The sequence below is a fragment of the Parasteatoda tepidariorum genome, chromosome 7 (assembly GCF_982258835.1).
Source record: "Parasteatoda tepidariorum strain Cologne lab strain chromosome 7, Ptep-v5.0, whole genome shotgun sequence".
Lineage (NCBI taxonomy): Eukaryota > Metazoa > Arthropoda > Arachnida > Araneae > Theridiidae > Parasteatoda > Parasteatoda tepidariorum.
The window spans coordinates 25,011,201-25,032,128 of NC_141761.1; the positions used below are offsets into that span (position 1 = coordinate 25,011,201).

Here is a 20,928-nt window from a genome sequence, read left to right on the forward strand (position 1 = left end):
TATTCATTATATTATTTTAAGCCGGCGAAGCCATAGGCTGCGGGTTCGAATCCCGCTCTGGGCATGGATGTTTCTATCTCTCTTTGTGCTGTCCTCTGTTGTGTATGATGTGTGAATGTGGCCCACCCTATAAACGGGTTTGTGGCAGTGTGGCGTGGGCAATGTTGCTCGCCTCCGTGACTTTGGTTCACAGGTGCCCACTGGGTAACGCGAAATGAGCAACAATTCTGGCGTAGTATAGGCAAAGATTCAAATTCAGTCCCTGCCATTGAAAAAAAAAATTATTATTTTAAATATAAATATAAATTAGTTCCTGTTTGACGGATTGAATTTTAGAAAAATGGCTAACTATTTGGAAACATTCTCATTTCCTTCAGTGTTGGCGATCAATTGAGGTGACCAGAATTCCGAGCACACAAAAAAATTGGTATCATAATTTCTGAAAGAAATTTGAAAACTCACCGTTTTACTTTTTTAATTTTTTAAAGAAAAAGTATTTCCGTTAAAAAAACTCTGACAGGAAATTTTTTGTTCTCGAAATATTAAATTAGAAGGATAAAACTTTGAGTTTTCGAATATCATTTTAAAAATTTTAGAATCAGCTTCTTAGATTTCCGGGCTTGTATCAAATACAATCAAAGCCAATTTGTTTGAAAAAACTTAACAAAACACGTAATTGTTAAAATGTTTACCAACTAAGACAATCAAAAATATTAAGAGTCAAAATATAAATAAATATTTTATTTTCGTCAAAATACATGTGTACGAAAACTGTGAGTGAAACTGTGAATGCAAAACTGTAAAACTTGCATTTTTAGCATTTTTCAGAAATATTAATTTCCCTTTACCTAGAACTGACACCTATTAAAAAATTCAACTCTGATGAATCTTGTATTTGACAAACCTTATAATTGAATATTATTTCAATTTTTTGTGATAAAATTGATTTAATAAAATGCAGAAATAAATTTATAACTGTACTTAAGGTTTCCAGCCAAAAAAGTGATTAGAAGCCAATAAGTTTTTGGATGACAGAAAAATTATTGACAAACTTCTACCATGTACCATTTTTTTCACAAATTTCATATCCTTTATATTGTACTCTAAAAAAATTTACAAATAGTTAATGCTATAAATTGCCACTACAAAGCAATACTGTGCATACTTTTGATTTTTTTTTTCTTTTTTTAGTTTTGATATAGTTTAGTCAAAAATGGCTCTTATTTGAAAGAATTAACTAAAATAGTCCTACCTAGGTAAATAAGGTATTTTTTCTAATATATTTTACTATGCTGAATAGAATAAAAACAATCCCTTGTTGATCGGACTATAAATTTAAAAGCTATTAATGTTTCATGTATAAGGAGTCAATTTTGTATTTATTCATACTTCTTGTTGAGACAAAGACATTTTTGCGTACTTGAGATAGTCATTTGGATACTCGAGGTATGTTTCTTCTGTATTTTATTATGTAGAGTCCAATAAAATCAAAATTAAGTTGATATAACGAAGAGATTAAAAGAAAATTAGAGTTATGTATGAAAATCATAGTTTTCAATTTATTCTCGGCTTTAAATAAGACCCTTATAGCCTCTAAACTATTAGGTCCGTTTTTTGTTTTAATTCTTATATTATTACATTTATCATAAAAAAAACAATACCTCACTTGTCTGTAGCAATGTCAGTCGTAAAAATAGTACCAATGAGTAATAGCTAAATGGTTTGATAAGTTTATAACTTCTATAACTTATAAATAATAACGAAAATAGTTTAGTGTAGAAAAACTTCTATAACATTTAAACTATTAGCGGCATCAACCTTGATTTTGTCTCATTAGATTCGGTGTGAAACAATGTATCACTCATAATAATGATTTAGTTTCTCCATCACTTCAGAAAATATGAATTTTTCTCCATATATGTAAACCCAGTGACTGAATAATTCATATGTAAATAAGAAAAAAAGATTCCATAATCGAAATCAGCTCAACTAACAATATAAAAATCGCCCATTACATTGCAATTACTTTTTTATAAATCAAATTTTGCATGCTTAAGTTACATAAAAGCATGATTTATTGCATTTTAGTTCATGATAAAATTTTGCTTGAAATGCACAAATAATGTCGCGTAAAAAGTACTGCTGCCTCTTATTTATCATCTGTTTCGCCTTCATTTATAAAACGGATAACCTTGAAATAAATAGATTGCTTAATTTTTTCTAAAAAAAAGTCACAGCGGAACAGAAAACTCTTTGATAAAAATTCGAACTTCAAACTTTAATAATCTATGACGAATGAGTCAGTTTTGAAGTTCATTTAAACTTTCTCAAATCTGATAATTTAACTTCAATAAAAAAAACAATAGTCAACATAAATTGTACTGTTACTTTTTTTACGAACTTTCCTTTTTTTATTAGTTAGAAGAAAAAAACAATTTTCAATTTGGCGAGGAAATATTTAATAAAATAAATAAATATTAATTCTTATGTTGGAGAATTTATGCAAATACTTACATTTACATCACGCAAAAATTTTGTTTCAAGAAAAGATCTATCTTAAAAGCAAATAATCTATCTTAAAAGCAAAATTATTTTATTCTTAAATTAGATATGCGTATTGATAGGCCTGACGTGATCTACAATACATATTAACTTAAAGTAATTGTTTACTTTGGTGGAAAAAAAGTACCACAAACTTCTCGTGGGATTTTGAATTTTAAAACATTTGTGCAATCAAATATTGCCAATTAAAAAAAAATGACAGCTGATCGTTCAGGGACAACGGAATTTATTTAAATTAGGGCATTACATGAAAAAAATTCATTGTTGATTCATTTAATGTAATTTCTTGTTTTAATTATCAGAATTGAACACCCAGATTATGTGATTTGAACCAGAAATTCCTTCACTCTGTTTCCTAACTTAAATTATTTCACTCCGATTAACTGAATTAATGAGCAACTCTTGATGGTCAAAATTAATAGTCAAGCAATTTATTTTACTTATTCCTCTCGTTAGGCCGTAACTAACATATTAAAACAGTACCTATAGTATTTACTTTAGAAACTATATAACTACATTTGATACCTGTTTAAACAGCACCAATTACCATAATGCCTGTAGTACCTATTAACGAAATTAATTTCACATCATTAGGGTCAATATTAATAAGACAAGTTTGTTACGTTTCCCCTAAATGATGAAGTACCTTTTCTCCATTAACTTTGTTTTGCGTTTTTTTTTTTTTTTTTTTTGCAAACTTATTATTTTAATCTCAATCACCGTTTATTTTGAATTCTTAAGTTATGTAGAAATACTTTCTTTTTAAAACTATAAACAAAATAAATACATGACTTTAAATAATTATAGAAATGTTAATTCAATGACGTTGATCATTGAGCTTACCTGACAAAGCGAATAAAAAATAATTAAATATTAAAGAATGTATTAAAATTTCCTTTTTGATCAACTATAGCTGTACGTTAATGAACAGTGCTAATATTTTTCTCTCAAATATTTGGAGAGAAAAAACAGAATCGTTTATAGGATAATTTTATAATGACTTATGTTATACCAGTGAGAAAAAAAAATTTTCGAACAACTCTTCTGCGCAGGCTAAGTAAAAGTTTTGAGCGATTTTTGGAACTTGGCTAAAAGTGAAAATTTCATTCACTGTGTAAATTTCAGGAAGAACTTTTCGAATTACAAAATAGTTTTAGAGTTGTAAAAGAAACATAGTCCTAACTCTTCCTTTCTTATTATAAATGTTCATTTCAAACATTAAAATCATGAATTTTTATCAATCTGATCTTTACGCGTTGGCGTAAGTTTTTGAGTTTAATCTTCTTCAGTAGCTTCCAAAGCTTTGACTCAAAGATGAATTGAAATCATATCCGAACTGCAATCACCGAACTAGAGATGTTGTTGTTTCTAATGGCACTTCCCAATAACAGCAAGCCGGCTTGATGAAACCAAGTGAATTTTTTATGGCAGAGAATGCGTTTCTTGTTTTTTAGTGGACAAGAATACGATTTCAGCTACACACACGTCACTGCCCATTTATTGGACAGACCCATTCATACATCCATTAGTTCACAGATCGTAATTTTGGACTTTGTGACCCTTCAGATTTAACGTGTACCAGTGACCATTTACTACACGGGGAGCCTTCGGCCAGAGTGGAACAAACTCATGGCCCCTTGGACATGAGCCCAAAGCCCAACCAACCAGGCTATTCCGGTCTACTAGAGTTGAATTGTAAAATAAACGAATTGTTTTACTTTATGAAAAAAATACCTAATATTTGAAACTGATTTGAGTTATATTCTCATTTTAAATATTGAAATTATTTTTTATCAATCTGATTTTATAGTTTTACCACGAATTTTTAAGTTTTAGCATTTTTGCACCCAATAGTTTACTAAATCTACTCACAGCTGAATTGCAACCACCAAAATGGAGCTGCTGAATTGCAAAATATGCAAAGTTTTAGACTTGAAATACAAGATTTATTCGGCTGAAAAAATGCAATTAAGTATAAAAGTAATTTCAATCATATTTGATTTACTGATATACGATATTTGATGTACGAAAAATTATAAATTTAAATGATGAATTTACAATTTTCTCAATCTGATCTTCAAGTATTAGAGTAAATCATAGGTTTAAGCTATAAACTTTCAGTATTCTTCTGAATCTATTCAAAAAATTTCTAACTTTCGGAGAGGAGTTTCGCTGAGATTTCAAAAAAAAAAAAAATTTTTTTTTTCTTAATGCTCATCTGTGTTTGTGTCGATTCAGGCATTTACAGGGTAGTTTTGTCGGCCTCTCTTTTAGGGGCACCCTATTAGGTGGGCCAACGTACAGTAAGGACATATAGTACAGAGAAGGAAAGAACATCCATGCCTTGCCCGGGATTCGAACCCAGAACCTTTCTGATGCAAGGGCAGCTCCCTAACCCATACCTGCCAACTCTTCCGGATTTTCCGGAAGATTTTATTTTCATATTTAAAGTGGTAGTAAGAATATACTATTTTTTCTTTTATAAACTTAATTTTTAGATGATTTTGATCACCACTATACTTACAAAAATTAAACACACATATTAATATGCGTTACTATCATGATTTTCAACTTAAGTTTTCTCAAATACAACGTATTTGTTTGCTTAAATTTGAAGTTTTAATTCCATTTTAATACCACTGGAAAAAATGAAAATGGGAAGGATTAAAAGCTGGCAGGTATGCTAACCCCTACACAGGCCGGTCGGCAAGATTTCAAAAATAGAGCTTATAAAAAAAATAAAAATAATTTTAAAAAAATAAAAAATTGCATTTCTATTTATTCCATAGATTATCTTTATTTAATAGTCCACTAAAATACAGTCGAAATCAATTTGAAAATTCCCAACAGCAAATATAAAAATTTCGTACATGCCTGGAAAAATAGTAGGATTTACAACTTATATTTTTTAATCTTCAAAAATAAACAAGATGGCTTAGCAAATGGTTTACATACTCAAATTCAGAAATCTGTACACCTGAATGCAGTTTTAGATCTTTCTATGCTCTTACCTTAACATACAAATTATCAAGAACACCATTCTTATTAAATTTAAAATAAGTAGCATTACTAACAAAATAATCGATCCATGACATAATTGATTTCAGGGAAGCGATTATGTCACGGAAAGGTTATTTTAGATAAGGTTACTTTCTTTTTTTTTTTATTCTGTAGTTGCATTTTAAAACTCAGCGTTTATGAGGCATGATTAAACTGTAAGGCATCCTGTCCGAACTGAGATTAAAAAATTATATTTTATGAACAAAGCAAGTTTTAAAATTCTGAAACTTTATAAGTATCCATTATGAGATATTTTCAAAATTGAAATCTTGAATTTCTAAGTTTCTCCTCTTTCCTGTTTATTATCTTTGCATTCGATTTAAATAGTAGAGCTTCAAGAAAAATGGCTATTCAATAGGTTATTAATAACATAGATATAATCACATTCTTATAGCTATTTTTAATAAAGATAATGTCTCGATAACTATCGAATAGGATAATACCGAGACTATTATCAACAGCAATGAATATAATCGAGAGTATTATTGATAATGATGATTAAGGAATACAACATTATTATGAGTTCTGATCAATGTCATTTCTGTGAAGGAAAGATTGACATTTGTCAAAATACGCCGTTCAAAACAATTAAGGGATATTGTAAGTCTTGTATAAAATAACGGTATAAGCAATTGTTTTGCATAAAATGGAAGAGTTGAGTAAGAAAGGCAAATTTTTCTTATATTCAAACTTCACAGTGTGTAAATTGTGAGTTTGACGTTGAAGACGACCCTTTAGCGGCAGGCGAATTTGATTTGTTTTCAAATTAACGTAAGACAAAGAGGAAAAGAATGACCGACATTCAGTAAGAGTGTTGTTTCGATGAAGTCATTTAACCAGATAAGAAGCTTGGAGTGTTGTTGGCCAGTTCAAAGGGACTAAACACAAGCCGAAGTAGCAGAAGCCATTTGAATTTCACAAAGTGTGATTTCCAGGTTCGGAATCTCGTTTTTTGGCGACAGGAAATGCTGGCCGAAGATCAGGGCAAGGGCGTAAACAATGCCCAATGAAGACCGTTATTAGACGCTAACGGCTCGGAGACACCGAAATATGAATACCACTCTTCTTCAACCTTCACCTCTGCTCGGCTACTGACACCACAGTTTCGGCACTAACTGTCCGAAATTGCCTTCACGATATAGGTCTGTATGTACCAGTGGTATTACGTCTTTCGATAAGGTATTAATCATTCAAACAATTTTCCATCTGCCAGATTAACACACAACCTCAATATCCTTTATTTTGAGCAGTGTAATTTAGTTGGTGAACGCGAAAAAAACATTAGGAAAACTTGGAAATTACCGATATTTCCTTGATGACGTAATATACCAGGGGTGGCCAAGCACCTTGATAGTCGAGCCATTTTTCAAAATTTGAAATTTTTAGCGAGCCGCTATTAAATACGTATTTAAAAGGTATGCAAAAAAGGTATTAAATTTTTTTTACAGAAATTATATTTATTGAAAACATAAAAATAAAAGTACAAAATATGAGTATTGAATTTAAATATTAAACACATTTATTTTACTTCTCTTGATAATTCTTTAAAATTTTGTGAATAATTGGTGAAAGCACTTCTCATAAATTCTTTGAGATGCTGATTAGTTAAGACTGATAGGTGTTTGGATTTCACGAATTTTAAAGTGGAATAAAATGATTCACATATGTACGTTGTTTGTTCCGAATATTGAAATAATTCGACAAGCGTCCTTTTTTTAATTCAGGATACTTCGATTCTGGTACAAATTTCCAAAATTCGGAACATACGGAATGAAAATAATTTTTTGAAATATAATAGCACAAAAATGAAAAGGGAACTCGGGTACAATTATCGAGAGCCGCAAATAATCCTTCAAAGAGCCGCGCGTGGCTCGCGAGCCGCAGGTTGGCCACCCCTGTAATATAAGATCAGTAGTATTGCAACAACTCATTTAATTATGTATGTAGAAGTGTATTAGATAATCCGAGAAAATTAACGAAATTGAATAGCTTATAGATTATGATACCTATTTCAATTCCATTGGCAATTTCAGTTTGAAATTGCACGAATGTTATTTTGCACCTTGAAATAGAGATTGTGAAGTGTTTCAATCTGAACTTAATCTGCTTGAATTTTATAATTCATAATATTTTCGGAAATCTTTTCAAACTTTTGTTTTTTCTTTTATGTAGAGCGCCTCTATTTTTTATCGTAATTTAAAACTAAAATCGAAAGATATTATTTATTTTAATATTAATTTCTTAAGTAAGCATGCATTAAGAATCTCATGTATCTTCAATATGCATTAAACATTTTTAATACTATCTAAAATGCATGAAGATTTATTTCCCAAAAAAAATCGCTAAATTTCATTTTAAATGAAACATTTTACTGTAATTGTTATAATACTTTATGTTCATTATACATTCATAATTCTTTTAATAGGTAAGATTAAAATTACAAATTTTATTCGGTTGTAAATGTCAAGAAAATATTTCTCCATGTTTGTTCATTTCTATTCAATTAATTAATAATGTTCCCTTAAGGTTTATGAATTATGCCATATTTATAAGAAGGAAGCGACTCATTTTAAACAATAGTTTATAAGTCTGATAGAAATAAAAATAAAATAAATTATAAATAGTATTCTGTAAAATACTTGAAATTAAGTCTTAAACCAAAGCATTTCTTTATTAAGTATAATGTCTGCTAAGTTTCATTTGAAATATAACGTTTTACTGCGATCATTATAATACTTAAAATAATATTTTTAAAAATTATGCTGAAAATAGAATAGTTAGTGTTAAGATACAAAAACGTAAGTGAAATCAAAATTAATGAGATTTCTTTGAAAAATATTATGGTATTACATAAAGGTTTTTTTAAACATTAATTCATTTTTAACATTTTAATGAGCATTATTTTTTTAATCTTTCTTGTTTTTATTATTTATTTAATTTTTTAATGATTTTCTTTAACTCCAAGATGAATACTTTCTCTTTATTAATATGCTTACATTCATTTTTTATCTTCTTAACAAAATAAGCATTAATTTTGATATACATGAACAACAGTAGGAATATAATTAAGTAAAAACCATTCTTAAGACAAAAAATAGAGCAATTCTTGTTAAAACATCACGTTTCTGTATCACATAAAATATTAAAAAAATCTGTATCAAAATAAGGACAAAACTCCGGCAGCAGAGATTCCAGACGAAGTCCGTGAATTAATATTTAAACTATAAATTACGAATCACCCGTAATTTTACGTTTTAGAAAATATAGGATCAGTCTGTAAAATAAGCATTGTTCATAAAACAACAATTGCGAAGCAAAAAAATTTTCTTGCCCTTCAAATCTATGTCTAAATTGAAGAAGTAGCCTCACAAAAAGTTGTGATGTCATGTCTTCGGATCATCCTCAGGGATGTTTCTCAGACCAAGACCAAACTCAGAGAAATGATAGCAGCCGTAGCTACTGTGTTATAGGTATGAGTATTATTGTTCTCGGCTGTCCAAAATTAAAAACAGCTGTATCTTAACCAAGAAACTGCTATCATCTCAGCAAGAATGAATGCTATTAAAAAAAATTTAACCAGAACACACTATCATTGAGAAACCCGAATTAGTATCAATTTTGGAGTTTACCTCGATAAGCAACCATGACCCCCATCATGCTTGACCTACTTCTACGAAAATCAAAAAGCTCAAGAATAAGAAAGACTATTTTTGACTCTACTTCTGATTCTAAAAAGGCCTTTCCCAGGCTAACTAACTTTTCTAAAACTACTGTAGTGATACCTAATTTTAGCCCAAGGAACCCTTTTCTAATAAAAATATTGTTCTGAAATTTTTTTTCGAGGTCCACCTGTGGTCTTCTTAACAGATGAATTAGAGTGGGCTCTCGTTAAGGATAGTTTCCATCCCTTCAAGATCACCCAAATCCGAAAAAAAGATATCTAATGAATGCATGACTAATTATAAGCCTCTGCCTTTATCTATCCTTTTTTCTCAAAAATGAAGATTTTGATAACTATATCAACATCTTTTAACTTAAAATCTTCGGATATCCAACCATACTAGAAATTATACTTGAAAGACTTAGAAGAGAAAGATATCAACCCCGATGTTTGAGGTACCAACGCCACGATCATGTACAACGAAATTGCACCCATTATGTTCAAATGTTTAAGCCAACATTTTACCACATTTTTTATTCTTTTTCTTTTTTATTTGCATTAAGAATTCTTCTTACTACCCCTTCTAAATATACAAACTGTTTTCTTTATTTCTTCTTTTTTCATTTTTTTTTTTTTTTCATTTTTTTTTTTTTTTTCAATTTTTCCTGTTGCACCTGGTGAATAAATAAAAATTTCACTACCAGGAAAATTCAGTCCGCCGGAAAATCCCAGAAATTAAAAGAAATGAAAACTCTATTACAAGACGAATATAATCTTTATTTTAAATTCTTATAATAGAGCTAGAAGTTCTAAAAATAGAATTAGAAGTTCTGGGTATTCTTATTGCTTTGTTGTGCCACTCTTCGAAGTCGCAAGCTTTACCCACCAGAAATGTTTTCGGCCAATGGGCACTCAGATCAAGCACTTATCGAACCTTTTTTATTCATCTACTTTACTATTTATCATTTTTTTACCTCAACTTTTTAGTTTTGTTATTTTCATCTCTTCATATATTCTAATAATACTGATATCCAATAAAAACTTCAGGATTTGAGTTGGGCCTGAGACTCGGTCTCCGAGTGTTTCCCAGATTTCCAAGTTTACCATGTAAAAGGTCGTACTTCAGCAGGGAGAAGGGGGACATGGACAAGAGTACCAGGCCTCAGAACTATTGTAGGCCCTACCAAAATTTATTGTAAAAAATTTTGTGTTTATTAAGTATATGGTTATAAATATTTCCCTTACAATTATGTTTTATTACTCTAAAGTAGTATCAATTTTAACTTTAGGTAATAAAATATAATAATATTTTTGTACTAATTATTACTAAATACTAAGATTCATTTGTTGTCTTAGACGAGTTTCACGAGTAATCACCAAGACATTACTTATTTAGCATTTATCGGTATTTACATGGTAGTTAAATGTTTTTTTTAATCAAAATTAAATATCACAGTAAATTACTTCTTTAAATTGTTACTTTAATCTACTTCTTTAAATATTAATACGTTACAAAATATGTAAATAGTTTTTTTATACTATATTCAACTGTAAACTATTTCTGTTTATATACTATCTTAAGCTTTCTCATACCTTACCATTTACCATTTGATCATGCTTGAACATTAATAACTTATTTTTTGATATCTATTTCAAATCCATCTCTTAATTAGACAAAAATACCACTGATTAAATATTTTTTTCAAAAAAATAAGGAAATTTCCCTCTATTATGTTGTATTTTACTTTTAAAAATTAGTATTAAAATCACTATGTACTTTTATTTATCATGGCCTCATTTATAAGAAAACAGAAAAGCTAACAAAGAAATTTGAAACAAGAATAAAACACAAGTTGTGATTTATTGTAAAATTACTTTTTGTTATTTTTCAGTGTTTGATTGCTCGACATTTTAGTTTTGTATAAAATTTTACTGTTTTCATAACCTTAATGTTTTAATCTCAATTAATAAAAAAAAATTTAATTCTATTTATGTGCGAATATAACCTAAAAAATAAAAATTCTCATTCCAAGCTTGTAGCAGCATTTCTTTACAAAAACACCTAGATTTTTAAAATAATATTTCAAGGTTTCAGATAGTTCAAGCAAAAAACTTTGAGACATGAAATATTATAGCTCAATTTTCCTGATAGTGGAATGGGTTTTACACTGCCTTTCGTAAAATTCTTTCCATAAATATTCATTTTGAGTTGCAAGCGATGTTCTATTTTTAAAATTCCAAATAGTGCTAATTTAATAACATAAAGAATAATTAAAAGATCCTTTTTCATTTACAACAATTTAATTTATCCAATGACAGGTTAAATTAAAGCAAGAGAGAAAAACTCATGAAAAAAAAAATTCACGTAACAAATAACAAGGTTTTAATTTATGGCTTTTAAATTTTCTTTCAGACTGTCTTTTTTTTTCAGAGTGTTTAGTAATGAAATTAATGATCCTTCTTGCTTTATTAAGTGAATTTATTTTTTATAAAATAAGCAGACTATTTTAACAAGATTTAACGAATATTGTCATCAGTATTTCCTATCTATGTCAATTAAAGTAATATTTTACGCCAATTACTTCCTTTAAACTATAATTACTTAAATAGCTTCATTTGAACTATATTTAAGTTTTTAAGTAGCATGAATAAGAAATATTTATATGATGTTAATTAAAATTACGTAACATGAAATCAAAAAATGTTTAAAATAATTATTTTTGCATTATACGCTCTTTTGAAAATTCGAATTTTAAGGAAACTAAAGCAATTGATGACTCAATAAAAACACAAATTCAATCTTAATTTGCTGCTGATATATATATTTGTTATATTTACAATTTGCTCGTTATATTTACAATTTGCAATTTTGAACTTGCAAAAAATATTCGTGAATTTTAAAGAAAACTTGTGTTGAAAATCAAAGTTTTCAACACTTATTTATTTAATATTGTTCATTTATTTGTTTGTTTTTTTTACTATTTTTAATATGTTATTGTTATCTAAAATATGCTCGTACTCACTGTTTATTCGCACACTTTCACTTTAAAACAGTTTTTTTTCAAGCTGTAATTTAAGGAGATATATGAGAATATACAGTCCAGTCATAATGATGTGACCATAACCTGCTTTTGACGTCAAAGAGAAATAACCAATCACAGAAGGCAGCAGATTGCTGTGGAGGAGCGTAAATGAAGTGTATCCGAGGGAATTGAAAAACATTGAGATTTTAATGAAAAAAAACACCACTTGGGGAAGGCGAACCAGTAACAAAAATGGGAAGCAACTATTCGATCATATCATGAACTTGGATTCAACTGTGATTACATCTACCGAACACACTTACTTTCTATGCATCCTACACGAGCAACCAGATATATTGGATTTCTTTTTTACCTTAATGACAGCACTCCAATCACCGAAGTGTCAAGTGACCACGTTCCGGTTATCGCAGCTATGATTGGTTGGTTGTTAATTTACGTCGCACTAGAGCTGCACAATGGGCTATTGGCGACGGTCTGGGAAACATCCCGGAGGATGATCCGAAGACATGCCATCACAATTTCGATCCTCTACGGAGGGGATGGCAACCCCGCTTCGGTAGCCCGACGACCTGCGCGCGAAGACGAGCACTTTACGGTAGCACAGTTTAACGAGGACCAATACCGCACACCCTCGATCCCTACGCAGACTGATCCAAGTGGTCACCCACCCGCACACTGACCGTAGCCAGTGATGCTTGACTTCGGTGATCTGCTGGGAAGCGTGTCTTAACGATCAGTCCAATGCGGGACATCGCAACTATGAAATGTTACAGGAAACTACATTAAAAAGACAGATTAGAATCTGTTTTCAACGACGGATTAGAATCTAAATACAAATTTAAGCTACATGGAGATAAAAATCACGAAAACCTCCCACTGTTAGACCGACTGCAAAAAGATTCCAACACATGATACATCTACCACTAAGGATATTTTACGTCAGCACTGTTATCAATGCGAGCCGGAAATAGAATTCATATCAACCAGCCACCACTGGGATTCGAACCTGAGTCACCGCTTCGGGAGGTGGACGCTCTATCCCCTGAGCCACCGCGGCTCTCGTTCCTCTTTTATACTTCATTACCATCGTTAAAAAGTCGGTCCAATTTTGAGATTACGATTACCGATGTTCAACTCCGTAGCCTTGTAATTTTGAACCCAATTCAGAAGACAAGGGAACTGCTGGATTGGGAGAAATTTGTCTTCGTGGAGGACTTTTTGATGAACTAATCCACATTTGCGTTACATGGAGAGGAAAACCACGCGTACCTTTTGCGATTAGCTTGACGGCAAAGGGACTCTAACCCATGATCCGTCAATCATTGAGGATATTTTACGTCAGCACTGTGGTAGGTACGAGTCGGGTGCGAAATTCGTATCGACCAGCCATCTCTGAAAATCGAAGCCGGTCACCTCATAGGGAGGCGAGCACTCCTCTGTGTTCCTCTTATTAAATATTTTCAAAACAAAGTAGTTTTTAAGTGATTAATGCATTCATAATTCTCTTTATATATTTATTTTATGAAGTATTGTACCGGCGAAACAATGCCGTCATTCATTTAGGGTTCATAGTCGAAAAAAATTCGGAACCGCTGCAGCAGAGTGTCAAGTGTTCACATCTACTGAATGTCCTGGCATTCATAAGCCAGGAAAATGACAGCCACGATAATGACAAATTCGCCATTTCATAGCATATAACTTTAATTTCATATTTTGGCCTAAGACGTTTATATTCTGCAGAAAACAACAGGATTTCTTAAAATAACTCAGATAAATCTATCAGATAAATCTTATGTTATTAATGATTTCAAGAAGCCAGGAAAATGACAACACGAAAACCTACTCACCTTGAAAAAATTTTTAATGTAGATTTTGAACCAGAAAATTGGTTCTTTATTCATGCAACAAGACATGTTCATATAGGAGGGTATCTAATCAATCTATTAACATATGATATTGATTGCTGGCTCTATCTATTTTGGTTATAAACCACTAAATAAAAGTAGCCAGGAAAATGACGGATTTTCTTGGGACAAATAAATTATTAACAGAAAAAATTATTTTAAACGAAGTTTTAATAAATAATACCCTCTGCGTATATTAAAGAAATTTTTACACCGGTTGAGGAAAAAAAAATTAGATATTGAAAAATTTATGTGAAGTTTTGAAGCTAGTAATTATTGGACATGCCAGAAACATGAAATTTTGAAGTACGATTAAATTTTTTAACTATACGGAACAGTCAATGCTCAGGGCTAAAGATAATAGAAGGGCTGGTTCACTCCTTTGAAGTATCTCTTGCCGCTCCGATCCTCCGACGTCACTCTAGTGACGTTACTTTGGCGCAAAGCTCGCACTTTTACTTCAAGAACGGAGCGTTTGGCTTTACTAGCTCTAACTAATATTGGATCATTTCTTTTTGCGAGATATTCTAAGACATTTGTTATTTTCTATAATGACTTTCCTCAGTTTTTGCAGTGAATTTACAAGAATTTAAAACTATTATCTAAATGCCAGTTTGCGCGATTGCAACTTGCAAAAATTCTGATATAAAAATAAAAGGAAAAAGTATAATTTTTCGCGTGTTCCCTAAAGTAAATGAACAACTATGTAAAGAATGGATTCCGAAATGACACAGTTAATATAAAACCGCAATACGTTTATTCTGTCGTAAAGAACTTTTATAAAAATTCATTATCTAAATAGAAACCGCCTCGTTACTTCAAAAAGAAAGGCAGGTCAAAGAAAATTAAAATGTAAATAAAAAGTATAAATAAAATATATAGTATATAGTTGGAATTCTTCTAATTTCATAACATATTTTTTAATGTAGTTATTCTAAATATTTATGATTTTTTTTAAAAAAAATTATGTTCTCTTAAATATCTATAAATTATATCATCGTAAATTTAAATATCTATAAACAATTGTAAAATTTCTAATGTCATTTTGAACCTAAATTATTATTTTGCTTCAGTATTTAGCGTTTAAGGTTGATGTTTCCTAATGATTAAGTATGAACAAATTGCTAATAACGGCATATTTTAAAATCAGGGATTCTAAATTTAACTCAACTTATTGTTATAAAAGAATATGTAGATAAAAAAAGTGTTGATATATGCTTTCATTTTTCTTAATAATTGAAGTTAAAACTGAACTTTTTAAAATAAAGTATTTATCGTGTTATTTTCACCAACTAGCAAAACATTTTTATAAGTTTAAAATGGTATTTTTTTAATATAATAACCAAGAAAGTTTTTTTTGAACTATGTTTATGAACGGAAATAATGTGTTAATTACGTAAAGTTTGAAGGCTAATAACCAGAAAAAGTCTAACTTATTTTTACAAGAGAAAGATGCAAAGTTATCATATCTTTGCTTGCGATCTCCGAGATCTGTAGACACAGTGACGTCATGAGGAGGGAAATCGTAGCTTCAGCTCTAAGAGCGGAGTGAACTAGCCCTTGTATTCTCTTTAGCCCTGCATACTTACAGCTTTATACTATTCAGCTTTATTCATATAGATTTACTATTTTTTAGTGTGTGTTATTAAGAGTAATTTATATTAATTTATATTAATTAATATTAATAACTTATTTATTTTAAAGGTTATCAAGATGGTTTGTGTCGTTCTCTGCGGATTTGTAGTGTGTTGGTCTCCTATGCAAATAACAGTACTCTATTCCCAATTTTGGCACTCTGCTAGTGAGTTTGGTGAGGTTAGTATTCTTTTCAAGACTACCAGGAAGATTATAATCATCATCTAACCTATTAAATAAAAGAGAGAGGAACACTTGTTATAATGACCACAATTTTGTTTAAACAACGAAGAGAAAAGATATATATATAATATGAAAAAGGTAGTTCAAAATTATAGTCATAGATGGCACTTTACAACTAATAACTATAAGGGTTCAGACATCTAGTGACGTACACAAATCCAAGGAAACAAAACTAAAATTCTCCTTATTACATTCATTGATTATTCACCTCATTTGCTTAGTTTAAATGTCTCTAATCATAACTTTAGTTATAACGTCAGACGATTTGGAAAAAAAAACCTTTAACGTTAGGACTAGAAAAGTGCTATCCAACGATAAAATTTTGAGCTATTTATTTATTTATTTGTTTATTCATTTATTTATTTATTTTTTGTTATTTTTTTATGGACATATTCTTCCTCTCTTATCCGTGAGTACTAAGTTTAAATTTCACGTTATTCTAACAAGTGATTCTTTTTTTCTTCAACAATTTTTTGCCAGACAATTAATTGCATTAACAAATACATTTTTCTTGCTGATTCAGGGATACAAGCAAATCGTTTCATTCAACTAACATTGTTTTTTTATCTATAAAAGCAAGAAAAATGAATTTTTTGTTAATTAATTAATTTTCCCAAAACTCAAACAATTAATTTTCAAAAGTCTTCTTCATTTAAAAACGTTGTAAATATACTTTTTTGAGTAATATCGAAGCTTGTTTATCTTGTTTCTAATTATGAAAAAGTAATTGATTAGTTTTATATCGCCTTTTGCAGAATCTAATTTCACAATCCATGATTATTAAAAATAAGTTTACAAATTTCCGATCATAAATACCAGCGTTTTGAAAATTAATTTATTTCTGAAACTTATTTCTCGAAGAGCATAATAATTAATGTATAAATAAAACTAGTGTTTCATCAATTCCTTTAAAAAGAATAAACAGAGTTAATTTTTTTAATTAACTAGAGTAATAACTGCTTCTAAGTTATTTTGTATGATCAATGAAATTAGCTCAATCCCCAATCAATTAAAAAAATTCATTAATTTTTCCCAACTCTTTCTTTAATTCAAAGTCATTCACTTTTTAATTAATCTAAAATTTTTGTATAAAAATGCTTATGTGTAGCGGAAACTGTTTTCTTCGCGAATTCATATGATATAAAAAAAATAGTATTTTTTAAAAATCCGACTGTCTTAAATTGTTCAGCAAAATTAAAAGATATTTTTATCTTTAAATATTATTGCTATGAGATAGTACACTGATCATAAAACTGTTTTTGATAATCCTTTGTGACAGAAGGCAAATCGTAAAATCAATTTATTCTGTACTTTAATTTGTGCTTTAATTACGTCGTTTTACTTTAATCTTCTATTTCAGGGATGGCGAACAAATGGCACGCGTGCCATTTATGTCACGCGACACACTATTCCGGGCACGCCACCGATTTCAAAGTTCACTATGAAGCGTATTAACAATTAAAATAAATTCACAAAAAACAAACAAAATAAATAAACAATTATTAACAATTAATGCCAAAAAAACAGTTTATGACCATAAAAACCAAGCTAACAATAAATAACCGGCAAAAAAAAAATTTTGCAGTCCTGCTTAAATTAACATCTTACCTAATATAAGTTATTTGTCATCTAATCTGCAACAACAGAAGTCACACTGATGTTACTTTAAGTTGAATTACGCTGATGACTTACACATTGCAAAATGTTTTTCTTTTCATAGTAAATAAAGAGTTTTGAGTTGATAGTATTTAGTATTATTATTTTCCCAATAATCGCGAAGTCAAAATTATTTGACGGCACTTCTATGACCTCATTAAGCAATTTTTTGAAAAAATGGCACGTTGGTGCATAAAGGTTCGCCACCCCTGTTCTATTTTAATCAGTAAGCAGCTGATGTTTCGTTAATTCTTGGAATTTTTAAAAACATTTAGAAGACTTTTGTTGTATGGAAATTTTTCTGACAAATTTATGTTTCAGTTTACATTAGATGTTTTAAGAACTCCGCATCTTTTTCACCCAATTTCAGAGCCTAAATTTAGTAAATAAATGCCATTGTTGGAAACTCATACATAATAAAATTATTTTCAGCTTCCGTTCTGGTTTGAAGGATTCCAGTATTTTTCCATGTTCTTAGCTTACTTCAACAGTGCACTCAATCCGATCATTTACGGTGGATTCAACAATAATTTTCGTCAAGGGCTCTGCAATGTTCTGAAATGCTCGTATGCCAAACCGATCAGAAGACCACGTGAGTATGTTTTTGAATACAACAAAACTTCTTACATTCCAAACATTTACTTCTTTTCTTTTTAAATCACTATTGAAATTAATAACAAAAAATTGAACTTCGAGAAATCATTATTCACGAAAGGTTAAACCATGGAAGTTTAAAGAAAGAAAGAGACAGATAATATCCCTCTTCTTGATTCCCCCAGAAAAGCGATAACATGATGTTATTTCGATGTAAAGTAAGTCTCCGTATCTTGACTTTAAATAGTATCTATATTATATAAAACGCTAATACGTACGTATGTATGTATCAATAAAACCGATGATATTTCTTTTCTCGCGCTGGCAACAGTTTTCATTTTTAATTGATTGGATTCGGCGCGCAAGAGCACGTAGTGAGCATCATATGGCTAAAATAACCAGAGTGAACATTATCAGGTTGTTCAATTCAGATTCATGCACTAAAAACATGACAATATTTCATTTAAACTCAATTAGGAATTAATTAATTAATTGAAGTGAGAATGCTTTAAAAGGCCGCTGTTGAATTGATATTTTTCTACTGGGAGCTACCTAAACGTCTAAAAAACGTTTAAGTGTTTGTATTGAATGCATTGAATTTTTTTATATTTCGCGTTTATTTATGCATTGAATTTTCACGCTTTAAAATGCAGAATATTAGTGAAGCAATATTTGATAATTTATTTTGCTAATATGTTTCTTATTTAGCTAATGTTTTGATTTTTTCACCATGTACAATCTAAATAGCTAATATACTTTTTTAAAAGCCAATAAGAACATTGGTAGAATTCTTCTACATAAGTACAGTACTACAGATGGGTGACAAAATAATACGAACACCTGTGAAATATCAGAAAATCTTTATTAATAGGGAGTTGGACCACCCTTTGACTGAAATTACAGATTTAATACGACGTGGGATCGATGCATAAAGGTCATGGACAACGTTTAAAGGAATATTAAGCCATTCCTCTTGCAAAGCGGCCTCTAATTCCAAAAGATTTGATGGCGGTGGGAATCGGGAACGAAGTTCAGACTCCAAATATTGCCACAAATGTTCAATAATATTTAAGTCAGAAGAAGAAGGGGGGGCCAGGCGAGATGCTCAACTAGGATAGGGGCGTTGTCGTCTTGAAAAATCGGTCGCTCTCCAGGGAATACAGTCTGTACAAAAGGATGAAAATGATCCGCTAGAAAGCTTAGATAGTCATTAGATTTGATTCTCCCATGCAGACGTACAAGTGGCCCAAGGCACGCCAAGATATCGCACCCCAAACCATAATGGAGCAACCTCCATGTTTCACAGTTAGTAAGAGGCATTCAGGATCAAACGCGTCTTTGGGTGATCTCCAGACATAAACGCGTCCGGTGGACTGAAATAAGGTGAAGGTTGATTCATCGGACCATATTACGTGCTGCCACTGCTGTGGGGACCAGCCTTTGTGACCTCTACACCACTTACGGCGCTTGAAAGCATTGGTTGCTGTCACCAAGGGTTTACGAATTGCCACTCTCCCATAAATGTTCGCTGCATGAAGTTCTCTTTGAACAGTTCTTGTTGAAACGGGGTCCTGAAGATGATTGTTCATGTCTGATGTTATCTCGGATAACGATTGCTTGTGTTTTCGAGCTACTACGCGCTGCAAGACAAGTCTATCACTATCATCAAGCTTTGACTTTCGGTCACTGTTTTGCTTTGAAGACTTCGTCTTACCTTCTTTCATGTATGCTGTCATAACGGCTAATACAGTACTTCTTGCAAACCCCAAAAGGTTTGCTGTTTCTGTCACCGATGCTCCACTTAAACGCACCCCAACAATCATCCATCTTTGGAATTCTGACAGGTCAGACATTTCCCCTTATAAAAGCTAGTTAGATAAACTCATGCAACACTAATGTTGAGAGACTGATAGCTTCCTCTTCACGCTCACTAGGTGGCAGACTTCTGTTGCAGGTGGCGTGGCTGTACTGCAGGTGCGAAATAAGTCAAACTTTTTCACAAGTGTTCGTATTATTTTGTCATCCATCTGTATGTCTTTGATGATAAAATACTATGTCTTTGATGATAAAATACTATGTCTTTGATGATAATATATTATGTCTTTTTGCTAGAACATTGTGTTCATTGGCGAGCGAGCGCAGCGAGCCATGGTTCACGGCGTGAACCACATAGGATTGCGTAGCAATTCTCGGGGGGTTGGCGAGCGTTAGCGAGCAGGGGGCGGAGCCTCCGAGTCTAAAATAAAATTTTGATTTTTTTTTTCATTTTCCTCATATGGACCAAACGTGTTCATATAATAAGTAGGAAAGTAATTATGATTCATTATGATTTAAGAGATATCAGCATTATGATTTAAGAGATATCAACGTTACAACTCACAAATGGTGACGTTTTCCTCTCCTATCAGACATGCTTTCTCGGAACTAATCATTTTCCGTGCTGGATAGCAGAAAGAAACCCCTCCCTTCCTCGTATCATACTCATATCTTGCTGAGGATCACAAAGAGAAGAATATTATTATTTAATCGATGCGAAAACGTTAATCCATATTTTGACTAAAATATCGCT

At 30.9% G+C, this 20,928-nt stretch overlaps 1 protein-coding gene across 2 annotated transcripts in view; it reads left to right on the forward strand.

Annotated features, from left to right (window-relative positions):
- LOC139426078 (QRFP-like peptide receptor) overlaps positions 1-20,928 on the forward strand; it is a 240,336-nt gene that overhangs the window by 210,694 nt on the left and 8,714 nt on the right. The window contains exons 4-5 of one of the 2 annotated variants that reach the window (XM_087167503.1): positions 15,936-16,046; positions 18,198-18,361. In XM_087167503.1, coding sequence (XP_087023629.1) covers positions 15,936-16,046; positions 18,198-18,361 — 275 coding nt within the window. The remainder of the gene's footprint in view (positions 1-15,935; positions 16,047-18,197; positions 18,362-20,928) is intronic. The other variant, XM_087167504.1, reaches the window with a different exon arrangement.